General features: G+C 39.9%; 1 protein-coding gene across 1 annotated transcript in view; it reads right to left on the reverse strand.

Moving 5' to 3' along the window:
* Window positions 1-320: 320 nt before the first annotated feature.
* Window positions 321-18091, reverse strand: part of malrd1 (MAM and LDL receptor class A domain containing 1) — a 70224-nt gene continuing 52453 nt past the window's right edge. The window contains exons 22-33 of the mRNA XM_059326517.1: window positions 17007-17135; window positions 16727-16888; window positions 12637-12794; window positions 11117-11318; window positions 10284-10559; window positions 8476-8601; window positions 7436-7502; window positions 4024-4115; window positions 3791-3887; window positions 3643-3703; window positions 1801-1908; window positions 321-1711 (exon numbers count right to left, since the gene is read on the reverse strand). Of these exons, the coding sequence (XP_059182500.1) occupies window positions 1610-1711; window positions 1801-1908; window positions 3643-3703; window positions 3791-3887; window positions 4024-4115; window positions 7436-7502; window positions 8476-8601; window positions 10284-10559; window positions 11117-11318; window positions 12637-12794; window positions 16727-16888; window positions 17007-17135 (1580 nt within the window). The 3' untranslated portion in view covers window positions 321-1609. The remainder of the gene's footprint in view (window positions 1712-1800; window positions 1909-3642; window positions 3704-3790; window positions 3888-4023; window positions 4116-7435; window positions 7503-8475; window positions 8602-10283; window positions 10560-11116; window positions 11319-12636; window positions 12795-16726; window positions 16889-17006; window positions 17136-18091) is intronic.

The following is an 18091-nucleotide window of genomic DNA, read 5'->3' on the forward strand; positions in this document are numbered from 1 at the left end:
CTTCACTTTTTGGATCAGATGTTGCAGCTACATACTTGCTGAGGCCTGATCTTGTAAATCATCATATTAACTGTTAAATATGAAGCCATTTATGATGGCATCGTTGACGAGACACAGCTGAGAGGAGCCATGACTGAAAACTCATCAAATTTATAACAGACTGGCTTAACTGTGCTGTTTATGATCCATCTGCTCATCGCAGGTTCATACAGAGAGTTTGAGAGTCAGTTCACACCACATAGTAAGCAGCAGCAGGACCAAAACTTGTAATGGATTTTAATTTGCAAATAAAACAGGGGCAAACTATTTTATTTGCACTTGTGGGGATTAAAAAGGATCACTAATGAAGTCAGGACTCCATTTGGAAGCTCTGTGTGTTCAGTGGAGTCTTTCAGTTCAATGAACTGGAGGTTTTCTGCTTTTGCCAGCAGTAAAGAAAACCTTTAATCACCATGCACAAGACACTCACAAACATTCCTGCAAGTTAGAGTCCTGAAGTACTGCAACACTGGCTGTATTTAGTGTACAAAATGGCCCAAACTTCTTTTTTTGGATATCTTCTAAAGCCCAGTTTGACTTTTTTCCCTCTTTTACAAAAATGGGCAATCTATTTAATTCATTTTTACTGCATCTGTATTCTATCTATTGGGAAGTTGACAACTTAACATCACGTCACCGAACATTACTTGCTTTATTTCGTTAGAATGATACAACATATCGTGTAGAAACATAACGTAAATAAAATTTGAATACGCTAACTTCTCCGTGAACATTATTTCTGCCTGAGGCACCTCAGATAGTGGTGGTTGTTTAACTATGAAGACACCAACTCCCATGATCCCACACTGCTCTGCTAAATATGAAGGTACAGCTCAACTAAGTACCTTAGCTTAACATAAAGACTGGATACAGTGGAAAAACTTTGGCACCTTGCCAAAAAAAAGACTTGTTGTTTTCAAAGTTTGTTTTTTCTACAGATTAAACAAGAGGTGCTTATAAGAGAATTTTGTTACTTTTGGAGAATGTCAGGCTAGCTGTTTCCCTTGCTTCAAGTCTTTAAACTAACTGACCTCATCCTGTAGCTACATATTTACTGTGCAGTGGTATTTCATTGATTGATCGAACTCTCTACAAGACAGAAAATAGGTGTAACCCCCAAAAATTTGAATTATTATATTACTTAAAGGTGCCCCCTTGTAAAACACCTTCATCGTAGTTGTTGCAGATTGTTTGCGATCTGCAGAGAAATCTACATTTCTATTTACCTCTTTGAGTGCTTTTTAAAAATGGTTTATTGGTATTTATATAGACAAAATATGTTTAAGCCCTAAACTCAACAACTATGAGTTAGTGTGGAGGACTTTTAGCTTTTATTTTCACACCAGGTGGGTGAAGGTAACACATCATTCGATTAATTAATAATTTAGTTGTCAATCACGACGGCAACAGCAGTCTAACAGAATTGACATTCATATACTTCCTTACAAAAGAACAAAAAAAAATCCACTCTTTGCTTTGCTTTCTCTCCACTTGACATCTCAGCAGGTCAGGACAAACTCATCAAGTATGTGCACACTCACACAGTGTCAATAAGTTAAGTCCATTGTTTTTATGCTTCAGAGCTTTTGTAGTCAGCGTTATTAGCATCAGGGGAGTAATTGTACAGTGGGTTAGCGAAGGACATCTTGGCATCTTTCCAGGTCGAACCCTGCTGTGGACACAAAGAGACATACATCACGTCACTGACTTCTGCACGGATAATTAGGGTAAAGCCCCGAAGGCTGAGCAGAGACACCTTACCTCCACCTCCCTCCTCCAGGGGTAGACACTGATGGAAAGCCCGCGACCATCACTCCTGCTGGGGTTATGTCGGGGACAACCGCCTGGTCTGTCATGCGGGGACGGGAGCTGAGGGAAAGACAGTCATGTACGCTGGCTTAAAATTAGATGAGCCTTAATGTGCAAGAGCGCATGAAATGCAGGCGCAATTAAAACCAAATTGACCCGTTATGCGTCCATAATTACACCTCTAACCTCCATAAAACATTTCATCATTTTCCAGAGGTGGAATTATCACACAGTGTTTCCACAGCTCAGTTAAACGAGTGTTGAGGCAGATCTGACTCTGTTTCAGACATACCAGTTCACACCTACACCTCTCTATTTATAGCTGCGTCCTCATTGGCAGCACCATGAAAACAAACAGTTACAGACTATACAGAAATATTATATATGTTGTGTGTAAGAACTATAAATGCAAAGTAATCTTCTGTGGGAAAAATCACACATTTTGGAAATACTAAGCACATATTTCTATAATATTCTCTATTAAGATAGTATCACCAGCATTGTGAAACTACTGGATTACACACACACACACACACACACACACACACACACACACCATTAAATCCATGATTATCTCCATTATTGGAGTCATGACAGTTGTGACTCTTAACACTGACACTTACTGCACACCCACGCAGATAAAAATGTGTGAGTGCTCGGACACACAAGAGCCATTATCCAGATGGGATAGATTGTATCGACTCCCATTCTGGTTTATTTTTCAGTGGCCTGACATTTTTCGGAAACATTTACTCAAGTGCTGTACTGCTGTTTGGAGTACTACTTTTTACTCCACTACATTTCCCCTCCATTACATCCCAGCTTTAGTTTTTTTTCAGGTCGAGATTTAACATGAATTTAAAATGATTATGCATTTTTATAAATCAAACCTCATAGGGTATAGTACAGTGTATTAAATAGTTAACCCTGCCTTGACAACAGTAAATGCATCCATATAATAAAACAATAATATATTTAGAATATATAAAACAATCTAAGTGGAGCCATTCTGCATAACAAGGACTTTTGATACTTTAAGTACATTTTGATGATGAAACTTTTGTACTTTTACCGAAGTTAGTTGTGAAAACAGGGCTTTTACTTGTAGCGAAGTAATTCTGCAGTGTGGTAAGTACTTTTACTGAAGTAAAACTGCATCTAGTAGATCTCACTTTCACGTATCCCAAAAACCCCCCCAAAAAACGCCATGTTAATACCTCACTAGGCTTTAACTCTTACATTAATCAGTCACATTTTTCTGTACTTTTAGGTTTGATATTATATTTTGCTGTTATAGTTTAAATGCAGGATTTTTACATGGTTGTACTGGTACTTTTAATTAAGTAAGGGATTTGAGTGTCTTCCACCACTGCACCTGTGTAATGTAATGCAACCCAGTCAAACAGCCTCGCAATTTCTTAAGCCTCTTATCATGTTACAAGACTGCATTAGAAAGCTGTTAATTAAACTGGTTATTTTTGGTGTTGTTGTATATGATCAGATGAGATGGTTCAGTTATTGTTTCTATCTGCTGTAAATTCTCTACAGTGTGTATATAAATCACACGCTGAGGCACAAACACCCACATAAACCAGAAAATCAATAATACTAAATCAAAAAATGTGATCAAGCAGAAAGGCTTGGCGATCACCCTGTGACCTCCTCAAATGTTAGATCCACTTATTGAATTCAAGTAAAGCGAAGGGTAGAAAAATGAGATTTGTATAGCTGAGAAACCTAATGTTGCCCGAACAGAATTTGCTGATGATTGATTGGACATTTCTGCGCGCTGACCTCTGCTCTCCGGTCCAACGCTGGGTTATCCATCACTCCGTACTCCATCGGGCCGGGCTTTCTGTGGATCCAATGAAAAAAATGCAGTCATCATCAACATCATCATCAGCAGCAGCAGAAATGAGTCATTACTGTAGCCAGAACTCACATTAAGCAGCATATTTTTTTGTATAAAGCCAGAGTGCAGACAGCAACTCCGGCCACAAGCAGCAGCAGTCCGATGGCAATGCCAACATACACAGATTCTAAACAAGAAGGGGGTACATTTAATTCTTGCATAGAAAACTTTTAATGAAGTGCATTAACAGGTTATGTAAGGATACAGCGAATAAATTCAGGTGAGACAGTTTAATAGAGCAGGGAGCTGCGTTTCTTAATTACCCAGCTGTGTATCCTCTGGTTTGGGTGTTGAAGTGGAGAGAGATGGTTTCTCTCTCACATGGCAGCGGTTACCTGTCCATCCCGGATAACACCTGTGGAAAAAAAAATAGTACAAGGTTATGACACTGATGTTGGGGGAACATGCAGAGCAAAATGTCGTAATGAAGTAATAAATCAAATGTAGTACATCACTTTTTATACTTTATTCATACTACTACCAATTAGTGTGGCAGAGGCCTGACATGTCAACCAATTATCTCTCTGTTTTATATTGGACTTGTTCATATTGCAATTTTGATAAAATACCAATTAATTTCTCAGCCCTAGTGATGGAGCAGCAGCCAGGGCAATGGCTGAACCAAAAGAAATTCAGTATTGAGAGTAATAGTCTGCTGGAAATGTGTTGGACTCAGCAATGTTGTTTCCTTTGAACCTTTAGGATTGAATAGTTATCTATAGGCTTAGCAGATGAGATTATTTTGATTTGTCTAAGATTTGCAATTAGGATCATAAGAGTTATTATCTAATTAATTACAGGAAACGGGAAATTGCTGTAATTTTGCTCTACTTAACATAGAAAGGTAATTTGGGAGTCTATGTTTGTCCAGAATTGCATCTGTTACAGCAGTCATCCAACCGTCCCTAATTAACATAAATTATGTTAAAATTGGGCAAAAATCAAGAAACTTTTCACTTTTTAATAAACGTATAAAGGTGATCTTAGAATCTAACTTTAAAGCAAGGCCCCAAACAAATATGTAATCCTATTTGTGGATGCTTTTTTCCTCCTTAATATAATTATGTGGCTGTGTATATAGGTTTTTTAGCCAAATCACAACTTCTATTTTTTTCAAATAAGCTGATCCACCTCACAATCTTTCCATGTGCACCCTTCTTGTCTGAAACAAAATAAAGAATAATACTGACTTTTTAAATGTGAGTAAAGCCATAACAGTGAAATAAAATAAACTACTTAAATAGATAAAGAACATAAATCCCAGTCTCTATTATCATATACACACATTTATCCTCACACACCATGTAAAAAACCCCAAAACAAAACAAACATCGCTATCTTGACAAATGGTGCAAAATTTCCAACGTCCAGAATGGAAAAACCCCACTAATTGCAAATAGTTTGGCCCGTCTGCTGAGCTGCATCTCTGGGAAAGAAAGCAAGTTCCTCTTCTCCCAAATGAAGACTCTCCTCCAAGTAAACATCTGTTCAGTATCAGCTTGATTTCTGCGCAACATTGAGCTTCTAATGTGAAACACACAGCTTTCAGTAAAGCCAGACTGTGTCATTATCATTCAGAGGGGTTCAGGGTACGTATTGTGTGACGGACTGGCCGTGGCAGTGGGATGTCCCTGGCCTGGTTCCCTGGTGGTTCCTGCTCAGCAGAGTGGTGGAACGTGATGCAAATACTGAGCCAGAGGTGCCCTCCAATGCTGGACTCGGGTTCTGCTACAGCAGGGCTGTTATCAATGCTGGAACAGTTACAGGAGCTCCATACCACACTGCACACTGAATGACGGCAGTAAAGTCCTGTTACATAATGAGAGGAGGCAGCGGTGGCGCTGCATTGGGGATTGTTGGACAGGAAAATGAACAAAAAGGGCAATCAAACACAAGGAGGCTGACTGAGAGGGAGGGAGCAGTGAAATATCTTCGTGTTGCAGAAGCACAAATTTCAAAGTCCAGCTGAAATCATGTTTAGTCATTCATTTTGCATTCAAAAACAATTGTCAATGTCTGCATTTGATTGACAGCAGCCTGCAGGCTAAGCTCCAGTACCAGCAGCAAGGGTAACAAGAGACAGAGTAAACAAATAAGTTACTTATGAGGCATGAGCAGACTGTGTGTCTGTAGGTATGAAGGTATGTTTACGTCCTCTTTAATGTGCTGCAGCTGAACGACTAATTGGCTATTTAGCTTAAGTTGGAAGTGCACCTTAGCTTGTTGAAGCTAAAGTGCAGGAAATCAAGAAGAAGATGATGATTTGCTAAATTTGAAGGTGATTTGCTATATGGAAACAAGTTTTCTATCTGTGTAGACAGGGAACTGACTTTTTTATTGCAAAAAGATAGACGAATAAAAACAACAAAAAAATATGAAATATAAATGTGTTGCCTTTGCAGTGGCAGGATGTGATTTACAGAACATAGACTCAACATCATGGACTGCACTGACATCATCTACTGGTTTGCTGACTACCGTTTTGAAGCCTCGGCGTTTGCCGTTTTAGCTGTTACCATCAGCCACATTTGAAGTGACGATATTTGGATGAAAGATGGCGGCGTAAAATTATAAGAAACGGCCCACTTGCTTGGTGAGCAAGGTGCAAAAAGTGACCAGCTAGCCAACTTTTGAAGTTATTTTTGTACCTCATGAAACTGTAAAAGGGTTAAAAATCTAAGATGAAAACACAACAAGACTTTTAAGAAGACTCAAAAACCCGCAATCGAGACCATAAACTCAAAAGAAAATGTTTGCTGAGGTAACAAATCCAGTCAGAAGTAAGGTAATTTTCTCAGACTTCTCTACATTCTAACTTCCTTTTGCAACCATTGGAGTCGCCCCCCTGCTGGTTATAGGATAGAATGCAGGTTCAAGGCACTTCCGCTTCGGCTTTACTGTTGAGACCCAGAGGCTGCTCCTTTGAGCAGATATGCTATAGCAGTCAGCCAATTCAATTTCAGTTGGTCTCAAAATGTGTTTTTTGTTTCAGCCTTGTGCATATCCAATAATATGATATCCTGATTGCATTGTGGACACATTGTACGGTCGGTTGTGTGAACTGCTGCACAAATTCACATCCAGTCTGTGGAAAAAGAAACCTTCTGACTTCAAGATTAAGAAATGTGGATCTTTTCTGAGATGATTCAGTGGAGCATAATGATGTTAGCAGATCCAGCAGCAAGTCTCATAATTGCATTCTTACTTTTATAATGAAATATCTCATTGCAGACATTCCAGGCTGCTGATGCAGACAATTAGATTCATAAGCTTCCTAAAAAAACAACTCCAACAAAGCGTTCACAGTGTGTGTCTGGTCTTTTTTGTGGTTTACCCACTAAGACTATTGGTAGCAGGGTACGTGTTCAAATATTGACCAAGAGGATCCATCAGAGATTCCCAGGAAACACTGTGCTGGTGGATAAATGAAGGCAGAACCCCTCTGGTTAAGCTGTAGGGGATAAGCAGATTCCCACATGCTCCGTGGAGCGTGTCTATTCCAAGGGAAGAAACAAGACTGATGGGATTTCCATGTTTTAAGTCTCACAAAGAGAAATAAAGGATGGGAGGAGAAGAGGGAAGAACAGACATGGTACTTATCTTTGTTTGTGTGTTTACGAGTTTATGACAGAGCTATGTGCTTATAAATGTGCGAGAGGCTGAAGTTCAGCTTACATGCAAACAGGCCCATGTTTCTCCACGAGGCATGAGCCACGATCCAGGCAATACAGCGGAGGACAATCTGAAAATGACATGAAATAAACTGACCATCACTGCTGAATATCTTAAAGAAAATACACACAAAATGAAATTCCTCCAAAGCTTTTCCTCTGCTCTCTTTCTCTGTCACAAGCCATCTTTTATGTATCTCTTCTCCTGACAGGAAACAGGCGCAGGCATGTTACTGCTTGGCCATCAGAACATGAAATCAGTGAATTATGTTGCCAGGGGGGAAATGGTCGCTGTTGAGCATCATCCATTAACCTCTGCAGAGAGGGCCAGCTTGTACGTTAAACCACCATTTTCTCCTTCCATCCTGTACATCCCATGACAAACATCCCTCCCTCCGCAGGTTGTGTGAGGGTTATCAGGGCCGCCTGTTAAATTATCATCATGTTTGAAACTCTGAAGTCCTGTTCAGCTTTGATAAAGTAGCTTTGGCTTGGCACTGAATGCAGGCTAAATGTGAGGTTTGGGCTTACTCCTGAAAATGCAGGAAGGCAGAGGTTTTAATGGATTTTGGCAGCTCGCAGTAACCGTTGAGGTGTGCTTTGAAGACTAAACAGCCACACTTGAAAATGCCCTGGGAGTCACTGCTAAGGCTGGAAATGAGCAGACATGAACAAAGTTTTGGCAACACTTGAGTCAAAACTGACTGGTGACTCATGAGAGTATGATATAGAGAAACGAGGAAACCTATATCTATATATAAGATTAAACAAAATCTTTGCATTTTAAATAATCTTGTTTTTTGCAAACCAACAGATGGAGGAAAGGCAGTGAGTCACACTCATAGAGAGTCATATTTAAAATAACTGCCAGAATACATCAAAGTAGTAAAAGTATAGAATCAAAACATACAGTTGCTAATAAAAATTAAAAATGACATCTCTAAAACCAAAGTGCCCTTTGTGACACGTCTCAGCCTCAAAGTCAGAGAATCATAAAATATTAAAAAGCTTGAAAGGGGAAGGTAAGTTAAAATGTCGCATTACCATCGCAGCTGGACTCATCAGAGTGAAAAGGCAGACAGTCTGCAGAGCCATCACAACGCTCCTGAACTGGGATACAACCAGGCGAATTTTCACACACCAGTTCTCCCAGCTCACACTGCAGCAGAGCTGTGGAAAAAATGACAGGCAGGAAAAGGGAAATTGGTGAAATATGTAGAGGCGTGTCTGAGAGGTGTATTCACAGGTCACTATTAGCAAACCACAGATGTTTCTCAAAACTGACCCTTTACATACAAAGAGTATGCTCTATACATTTTCTGTGCACACATGCTGTAAATCTGAAAAATGTATTCCTGGCTAGAAAAATTGTCCTCATGCCAGAAAACATAAACCTGTGGCCACTCGACCAAGAATACGATGACATGAAGTTGATTTATTTAAAGAGCACATTTACAAATGACAAATGCTGACCAAAGTGCTTGAAAATGTATTTGAAAAATGAAATTACGTGAAACAGAAGAATAAACTACAGTGTTTCCCCTGCTATTATGTTAAAGGGGCAGCCTACACCGCATGTCGAATGTCTCAATTTAATAATGATGCCTCTATATGACCAACATGAGCAAAAGCTTCCCATAGCAAGAATATTGGCTACTGTATATTTATTTTTAATCAGGTCCAATTTGGACCAAATCAGACTAAATTATATAGGTTCTCCAGAACCTCATTTGGCTTGGACTACAGCGGGGCCTCTGGCAGCAACCAGCCTGCAGTGAACAAACCCAAATCTGGCTTCCAAATGGTTTTGCCGTGCCCGCTAGAGGGAAGGAAGGCACTGAAGAACCAGAACCAGGTCTGAGCAGTGCAAACTGCTGCAGACCCTGCTGCAGAAAAATAAGGTAAAGGCATTCTGGAATTACTTGCTTTTGTCCACAGGCGCTGCTGAACTCATCACAAAATAGAGTTTGGCTGCACAAAAACTCCTTGTAGTTGCTTTAAACAATACCGCTAAATTGTGAGGGGAAATGACTTTATTTTCTGATTCTGGGTTGCATACACCTCCCACTGCAACAAGTTCTCCAACATAAACGGCAGAAGAGGTCATGTGTCAGCACCACAAATTACGGCACGTATGTACATATCACGGCTCCCGTTTCACTGCACATATGTACATATTGCGGCTCGAGGATACAATTCGAAAAATAGCACACACGTACGGTCCGCGATTGTAAAAAAGGCTGCAGTTTTGGGGGATTTATGTTGTCAAACAGTTGACATTAGGTTTAGGATAAATAACTTTTGGTAAGACGTTATAAAAGACAGTTTAAACAGTAAATAAATGTAAGTAAATGCCGGAAGTGAAGTAGTTACAAGGGTCAAGTGACTGCCGCAAGTTACGTAAAAAATGTAAGTTAGGTTCTAAAACGTGATCCACGTAACTTAAGTTAAAGATTGTTTACTTTTGTTTTCACACAGAACACGAACCGCTTTCCTAAGTGAAAGTCCGCCACTTGTTCAACCCATCCACTGCCCCAGTCTCCAACCGAAGGCCTGAATACACCGTTTTATACTTCACTTGGCTGTCAATCGCTACTTTGTCAGCAAGATGGCGACTGAAGCATTGCAGCAGACGGTGAAATACGGAGACATAGCTCGTTTTTCTCAGCCTGTACAAATGACCTTTATTGACGTTTTTGACAGGAGAACAGACTGCCCCCATCCTCACCAGACCTCCAAGACAGCTGATCTAAGTGAAACAACGAAGCAGTCCTGTAGTGTTGAGTTGGTTTGCTCTTTTCCCAGTGCTACACCAGTCAAACCCCATCTGACAAAGACGCATGTATACTTACGGCAGCTGTACTCATCCTCTCCATCAGGGCAGTCTGGGACGCCATCACAGCGCAGTAAGGACGGGAGGCAGTGACCATTGGAACACTGGTAATTTCCAGCAGGACATCCCTGAGGAGGAAGAGTACCAGGTACCACAGAGGGACAAAGCTCTTCGTCAGACCGGTCGGCACAGTCCGGCTCTCCGTCACACCTCCAACTCTCTGGGACACACTGGAAGGAGTACGCACACTGGTACTGGTCCACACCACAGGTCAGAGGCTGCGGAGTTACTGGTCCTGAGGTGTGATGTCACAGGGAGGATACATGCACATAGTTACACATGGATGCAGAGCTTCAGACACCTCAAATCTCTTTTCATTGATATCAGTTCACACACAGCCAATAGTAAGAAACCTCAGAGGATTGTTTTAAGACACAGAGTGAACGTGGTGGAAAAAGTCAGCTGAAGAAGCAGTTCAGGGGTGAAAGAAGGACGGCTTGGTGGGAGTGAGGAAACAACACAATATAAATGTAATTGCTTTTTCCCCCCATTGCCCTCAGTGCCATCCCTCAGCGTTGACCCAGTCTCCACAGTGAATTTATATGGACCTACAGGGCAACAATCTCCATTAACTCACTACACTCACCCCGAGGGTCCACACAATTTATATGGAAACGGAGTAAAGGAGCATGGATGTCAGCGGGCAGAAAATGTGGAAAAGGAGGAAACGGGAGAAGGTGAAAATTTAAGGAAGTTGCATGAAAAATGAGCACGGTGCTGAAAGGAAATGAGGGAAAACAAGAAACCAAATGGGAAGGCAAAAAGAGACCAAAGTCAAAAAGGGAAAATGACCTGTTACCCTACACTCTGCAGTGTAGGAGATGTCGTCCAAGGCGATGTCTGTCCACACGTCTCCACCCACCTCTGCCTGGAACGTCACTCTGAAAGGTGCTGGGTTGGACAGGATGACGTTAGCGTATGTCCACTGGCTACCATGGTTACCAGTGGCTGCCCACATCAGCAGACTGGTGCCACTGGGTCCCACAGTGTAGACCTGGTGAGGTGCAAAATGATCATGGAGTCAGTTCAGTTCAGGTGCCATGAAATAACAAAGAAGACTGTGAAGTTTTGTCAAAAACTTCAAATTCAAATTTCCTCTAATTTCTGCCTCATAATCTACAAGGTCTCTAAATTAATTTTAAAGTTTTTTACTTATTATTATTATTATTTTTTTTAAACTTTGTTTATTAAGTTTTTTCACAATAAAACACAGACATACAGGATCCCCACCCCAAAAAGCAAAAATAAATAAATATATAGATAGATAAATAATAATAATAATAATGATCAATAGATGACTAAATCTAAGATAATATAAGTTAAGTATGTTGTAAAAGACGACATATATAATTTGTTTTTTAAAGTTGTTAGATTGTTTTAGGATTTTTAGAATATGTATTTCCATATACCACCCTTACATTAATTAATGTAAGGGAGTATAATGATTGATTATTCTTTATTTATGTGCCATGCCCTAAAAGAGCCCAACCCTCATGGGGTTTACAAGATACTAAAAGTCCAGTTGCAGTGGTCAAACATTTCATTACATTACAACATTAGAGGTTATTTTACAGCTCGGTCTTAAAACTAAATAGTGTACCTTCTTTCCAAAGCTTGGCAAATAAAATCTGCTCCAAAAAATGTTCCTTTCCTGAAGCACAACCAAAACTTTTTCACAGCCAATCAACATAAATCAACATAAATGGAGGTCATATCACTAAAAAGTGCATTCTTCCTTAATTTCACCTTGCTCACACAGAAAAAATCCTTTTAGAATCCTTTGTACAATATTGCAATTAACTTGGGCATTTTTAAATTAAATTATTTAAACTTGTGTTAAACACTGCATAACACATTTATCAGTATCTAGAGGGAAAGTACATGTAGTTTTTGGTAATATTCTCATCACAGCCAATTATAATTATATATTTTTAAACATCTGCTCATTGTTTGTTGTCTTGAAATTAACCCGGCAAACAAAGACACCTTAAAAAAGACATGAAAAGATGGATATGATAATCAAGTTTGCGAGGTGACATGCTTTGATGGATTATATCCTGGCAGGGAGGCTTTCATTCCTTCCTGTGGGTATCAGGTGATTGACAGTAAGCAGAGTGTCACGTCTTGAAAGGCGCAGTAAAATAGGTAAGACACTTCTGTCAAAGCCAAATTAAGCCTTCAGGTTGACTGTGACGGATCATTACAGCAAATGACATGAAAAAAAAAATCATGTTTAGAAGCTAGATGTGTGAGACAAACAAACACATAAAGGCTTTGAATTATTTATGGAAATCTGGCTCAGACTGAATCACCTTCAGCGTTCCCATCCTGTCAGAGCCGTGCATGTAGAACCAGAAGCGCAGGTGACACAGGCCGATGCTGGCTGGAAATGGACTCCGGGTTGTCACCTTGGCGACGTCACCCTCCCTCTGAGTGGCTGAGTGTATGTACAGGAAGTTCCCTCCTCCGCCTTTGGAGATATATGCAGTACACTTTCACATTTGTAGTACATTTATTAAACATTTGAGTTATTTTTGTGCGTGAATGACACAAGTGCAAACATTTAATTCCAGTTTTACTGCAGGCAAGAAATCCAATAACGTTCTCCTGTTGGTTCTAATATACATGATATTTGGACAGAAGACGCATTGGTGCTGTGGTGAAATGTTGTAGCCTGAAGCCAGAGAGCTTCTTCAGCTCGGCGAGGCTCCGAGATGAGAAAGCATCTGTGTGAGGTCAGAACAAAGTGGGAGTTTTCCACATGAGTTAAAGGAGATTTAAGAGTCTGCTCTCACCCACAACACTGGATTATTCCCAAACAAACTGTGCATTCATTCAGATAAAAAACTTCTAGTTTTATGGATATTTAATTTTTCACAACAAGTTTTGCTGCTAACGATTATGAAAACCAGATAGATGAGAAAAAAATTGAGCACCGCTTCCTTAAGAGTGGTGTGCTTTTGTCCATTTTCACTGAGTTACTGACTGGAATATGTTTAATGTAGTTTAGTTTAAGAGTTTTTCGGTTGTGGCAATGCACGAAAACATATTTGGTCTAATTTATTTTTATTTATATTGAATATTTATATACATTTTTCAGAGTTTATCTAATTTATTTATTATTTTATGATTCATTTTTTGTATCAAATTTGTATTATTTATTTCATTAAAACATGTATCCTTTATTTAATTATTTAAAAAAAAATGTTTTTTTTAGTTAATTATACCTAAAGTTTAATAAAATACACAATTAAAAGTAGTTTACTATTTTTAAAGGGAATGGGTAATCCTGTTAACTAATCATGAACTCAACATTCACCAAATGTAATCGTGTTAATACTTTTTCCCTAATTTAGCATCCAAAATGGCTTTAGTAGGTTTTGGCAGTGTACAACAACATATCTGATCTTATTTATAATGTATATTTTATTATAATTTATTCTGATAATTTTTTACTCCAAATAATTGTGATTATAATTTTTGCAGTACACACATATTGCCTCACCATTCAGACATTAACATCGTCTGACATTGTGACTACGTGATGTTTGCAGAGTCATGTGCAGCTCTTGTCCTTTAGCTCTCTTATGAGCATGTGTGTGTAACAGATGGCCGGGTTTATTGATCCGCTCTGTAGTGAGATCATAAGTTCATTCCATGACACGGCGCCCAGTGTCCAGATTCATCTTTCAGATCAATAAACTCAACCGGCCAATCGGACGTTGGAGTGGATTCAGCAAATCACAAACAGCCAATACAAGCAGGCATTACTAGGATCTGTTGGTTCATTGAGTGCAATGTTAACAGTGAAAAACGGCGTCATTACACGTATACTGGAGGACAGATAGCCTGAGTGGCTGGAGACGTGGGGTGATCATGCACCTTTATGTTGTGCTGTTCATGAGAATATAAGGCCAAGATATTCTTTACACGACGAGTCGATATGTTTTTGGGGGATTCATCACCGCTAAGCAACCTTCCTACGCCTGCAGCAAACTGGATTCACACAGAAATGATGTTTAGCTGGAAGATCATTGTTATAGAATGGAAATCTGTTGTTATACATGGTTTTGAAATGTAGCAGCTTATGATAATTAGTTTTAAAGGAATAACCTTCAGGTGGAAAGATGTAGTCTGAAGTGGAAGAGGTAGCTTGGTCACATCAAAAAACCTTGAAACCTCTCACAATCAAATAACAGCACATTCATATGACATGCAGCTTAGGTTAACTGGCGACTCTGCTTCAACTCTAAATTGTCAGTCGGAGTGAATTAGAGTGTGAATGGTTGTCTGTCTCTATTTGTCCGCCCTGTGATCGTCCGGCGACATTGACACTGGCTGAGAGGCGGGGACACCCTGGACAGGTCGACAGACTATCACAGGGCTGACACATAGAGACAGACAACCATTCACACTCTCATTCACTCCTACGGACATGCATGTTTTTGGACTCACTGGGAACTCCAGCTTCCTCCCAGTCCAAAAGCATGTACTTAGGTTTAATTGGTGGCTCTAAATTGCCCGTAGGTGTGAATGAGATCGTGATTGTCTGTCTCTATGTGTCAGCCCTGTGATAGTCTGGTGACCTGTCCAGAGTGCACTCGCCTCTCGCCCAATGTCAGCTGGGATCGGCTCTAGCCCCCCGCAACCCGAGTTCAGATAAACGGTTGAGGATAATGAATTAATTAATATATATAATATGTAAAACTGTAAAAGCAGAAGTTATTGTCAGATTTTTACATTTCCGATTGTCCTTGAACCAATATTGTGTGACGGACGTTCCTGTTTACACAGAGCAGAGGGTTTGTAAGTAGAGGTTTTAAAAAATGTAAATATGTATAGACTATGGAGACTCATTTCCCCCCCTGGTAACTGGTAACACAATTATTTATGGCATTATAACTATATTACACTGCACTAAATACATTTTTGAGTTCGCCCCAATGTCTAGTTTCCTGTGCTGTTTCCATAGAGGTGCAGGACTTATATATTACATTGAAAAACAAGGCCACAGTGAGAGAAATGTGTCAGGAGCAAAAAACTGAGACTGCCTGGGGTTCAGAGGCTAAAGTTCTTTCTGTTTCTACAATCGCCCACCGTTCAGGGTTTTATGCCTGTTTGAAAAGTCATAAATCTAACTACTATTGACAGATTCAGGTGACTCCTTGACCAGGCTCTGCATTTCTTCATTTTCTCTCAACTAAATAAAGCAAACTGTTTATTGTCACATAGTTTCCATTCATGTGATGTCCTGCTGTACAAACTGTAATAAGATTTTTCATTATTTTCACGCTGCTATCTTTTAGCTCTCTCAACATCGAGAGTCATTTATACAAGCAAAGAAAGCTGAAGAGCCAAGGTATAAAAACAAAAATGAATGAATGCAAGCATTGAAATTGAATGTTTACATTGCTTGGTATGTGTAACCTTAGCACCAAAGAGGTGATTCAGACTCCAGGATTATTATTCACTTTATCAGCAGCAAAAATCATGTTTTGATACAACAGCATCACTGTACACAAGACAAACAACAAGTCCAATGCTGTTAAGCTCAGTTTGACTCCGGCTGACATTGATCAGGATGTATTATTAACCCTGCCTTCACATGCCTGTCGGAAGCTCCTATTTCACAGCTGTCAGGTTGTAATTACAAAGGCGACGAGAGCCGCCGGAGAGCTGAAAACATGGAAGATGTAAAGAGGACGAAGGAGTTGTTTGTTCTTTTTTTTGACAGCATTATTAATCTTTTACTAAAGAACGAGACAGAAAGCAAACGCATGCAGTGAGTTTGAACATAAACAAGACCCTTAGTGGGAATTTATAGTTGTGTTTTGGCAATCTGTCATGATGAAGAGGTTAAAGGGCAGAAAATCTAACAAAACTTTTGCAGCAAAATTCTTTCTAAAGCTGCCATTTTTAATTAAAACCTGAAAGGAAATGTGGGGTTAGATGTCTTTCCTAGGTATACTATATACTATAAAAAAGGGTTTTTTTCAGCAGTTTAAAAACAGAAGAGCTCTCAATCCAGTCATCAAAAAATCTCAGAAAATTTCTTGATATCAAATCACGGCATGGGTTTTTCTATGGTGTTCCTCAAGGTCCTAGTATAGGGCCTTTTTGGAGAGATATCTGATTACACTGTTTTCCTAACGAAACTTTGTGCCTAAACCAGATCATAGCCACTTAGGTTTTTGCAGACTTATTTCTTGCCCCAAAACCCAGGGGCATAACATCAGAAATTTGATTATTTGTCAATATTTGTGGCAAATGATGCCACCCTGCTCATAGGTACATCGGACCAGAAAATGCTTATACTGTTGGTCATGGACATTAATTAGTTTAGTTTAGAGGACTTCTTGTTCATATAACAGGGACAGGGTTGGTAGCAGAGCGGGTACTGACCAGGACTGTGGTCTTCATGAGGTCCAGCTCCTGGTGTCTCACTCCGATAACCAATCCTCCAGTCAAAGTCATCATCAGCGTCCTGAGAAAGCTGGCAGGTGTCTTCCCACTGGTTTTCATCCATGTTGAAATGACAAGCGCCTGGCGAGCCGACTATGTGTTCTACAAGAGACAGAAGGAAAAGAGTGAGAAGTCTGGACGAAAAGTTGTTTTTCTGCTATCTGCAATAAGATGGATTTACTCCCACTTCCAAGGAAACCCATTTCTCATTTCTACTCACCGCAGTCTATCTCATCGGATTCATCAGCACAGTCGGCCTTGTTGTCGCACACCAGGTGGGACTCAATGCAGTGGCCGCTGTGACACACAAAGTCTGTGACTGCAGGGCAACTCAGTGGCTCCACAACATCTAAAGACACACAGAAAAAAACATGGAAACAGGCCTGAGGGAGAAACCATCATAAATCGTGTTTATATATTACAGGTTACATTACATAAAGATATAATGTGTAACTTTTCCACAATAAAATGTTTTAAAACAACTAGACCACACTAGAGTTAAGTACTTACATTAGAGAAATATGTCATTTTAATCAAGGTAATGGCCAGGTTTTATTTGGGTCGCCTGTTAATGGCATCATATCCTCTTTGCACATGCGTCAGAGTTGTCTGCTACAGCGAGAAGCTGCAATAAATTGACTTTTTATCTAGTTTTAGGCAGAGTTGGGTCATGTTCTGGCAAAATAAAAAGTAGCCAAGATCAGCAACTTTTGCAGACAGCATCATGGATGGATGATGAAGGACTTTAGTCATCGCACATCTGGATCTTTAGTTATCAGAGAAACAAGCTGAGCAAACGTTAGCCGCAGTTTGGCTCGCGGCCTTGCAAGGGCGTCTTGTGTCTGACGAACAGCATCAAGGATTTTTATTGTGACACTGCATCGCTCAGTGGCTTTGTTTTGAAGAGGAGAGGGTCCTGAACGATGGACGCTGGAAAAATCCTGACTAGCAGAAGTAGCTGACAGCAAAAACTGCTGCGAGAACAACAACCTCCGTGTTCTTACACCAATTCACAACTTTACCAAACGCCGTCTTTTATTATTGTTTTGATTGAGAGACTCCTACGGGAGAAAATTGCATATTGTGCATTTAATCTTTTTTAGGATTGACCCGTTAGACAGGAAACGATCTCCTTTCCTCCATTCAGATGAATCAAATCAGGCTGCAGGGGAAATTTTTTTACGATGAACAACTGTGTCTTATTAAAACTTCCCGTTCTCTGCACCAAAGGACATGAGCGACGGAGGAGACAGTAAACAAAAGCAGACAAAGGCCTGTCAGGGAAATCAAAGCCTCCCTCTTCCA

The sequence above is a fragment of the Centropristis striata genome, chromosome 23 (genome assembly GCF_030273125.1).
Source record: "Centropristis striata isolate RG_2023a ecotype Rhode Island chromosome 23, C.striata_1.0, whole genome shotgun sequence".
Classification (NCBI taxonomy): domain Eukaryota; kingdom Metazoa; phylum Chordata; class Actinopteri; order Perciformes; family Serranidae; genus Centropristis; species Centropristis striata.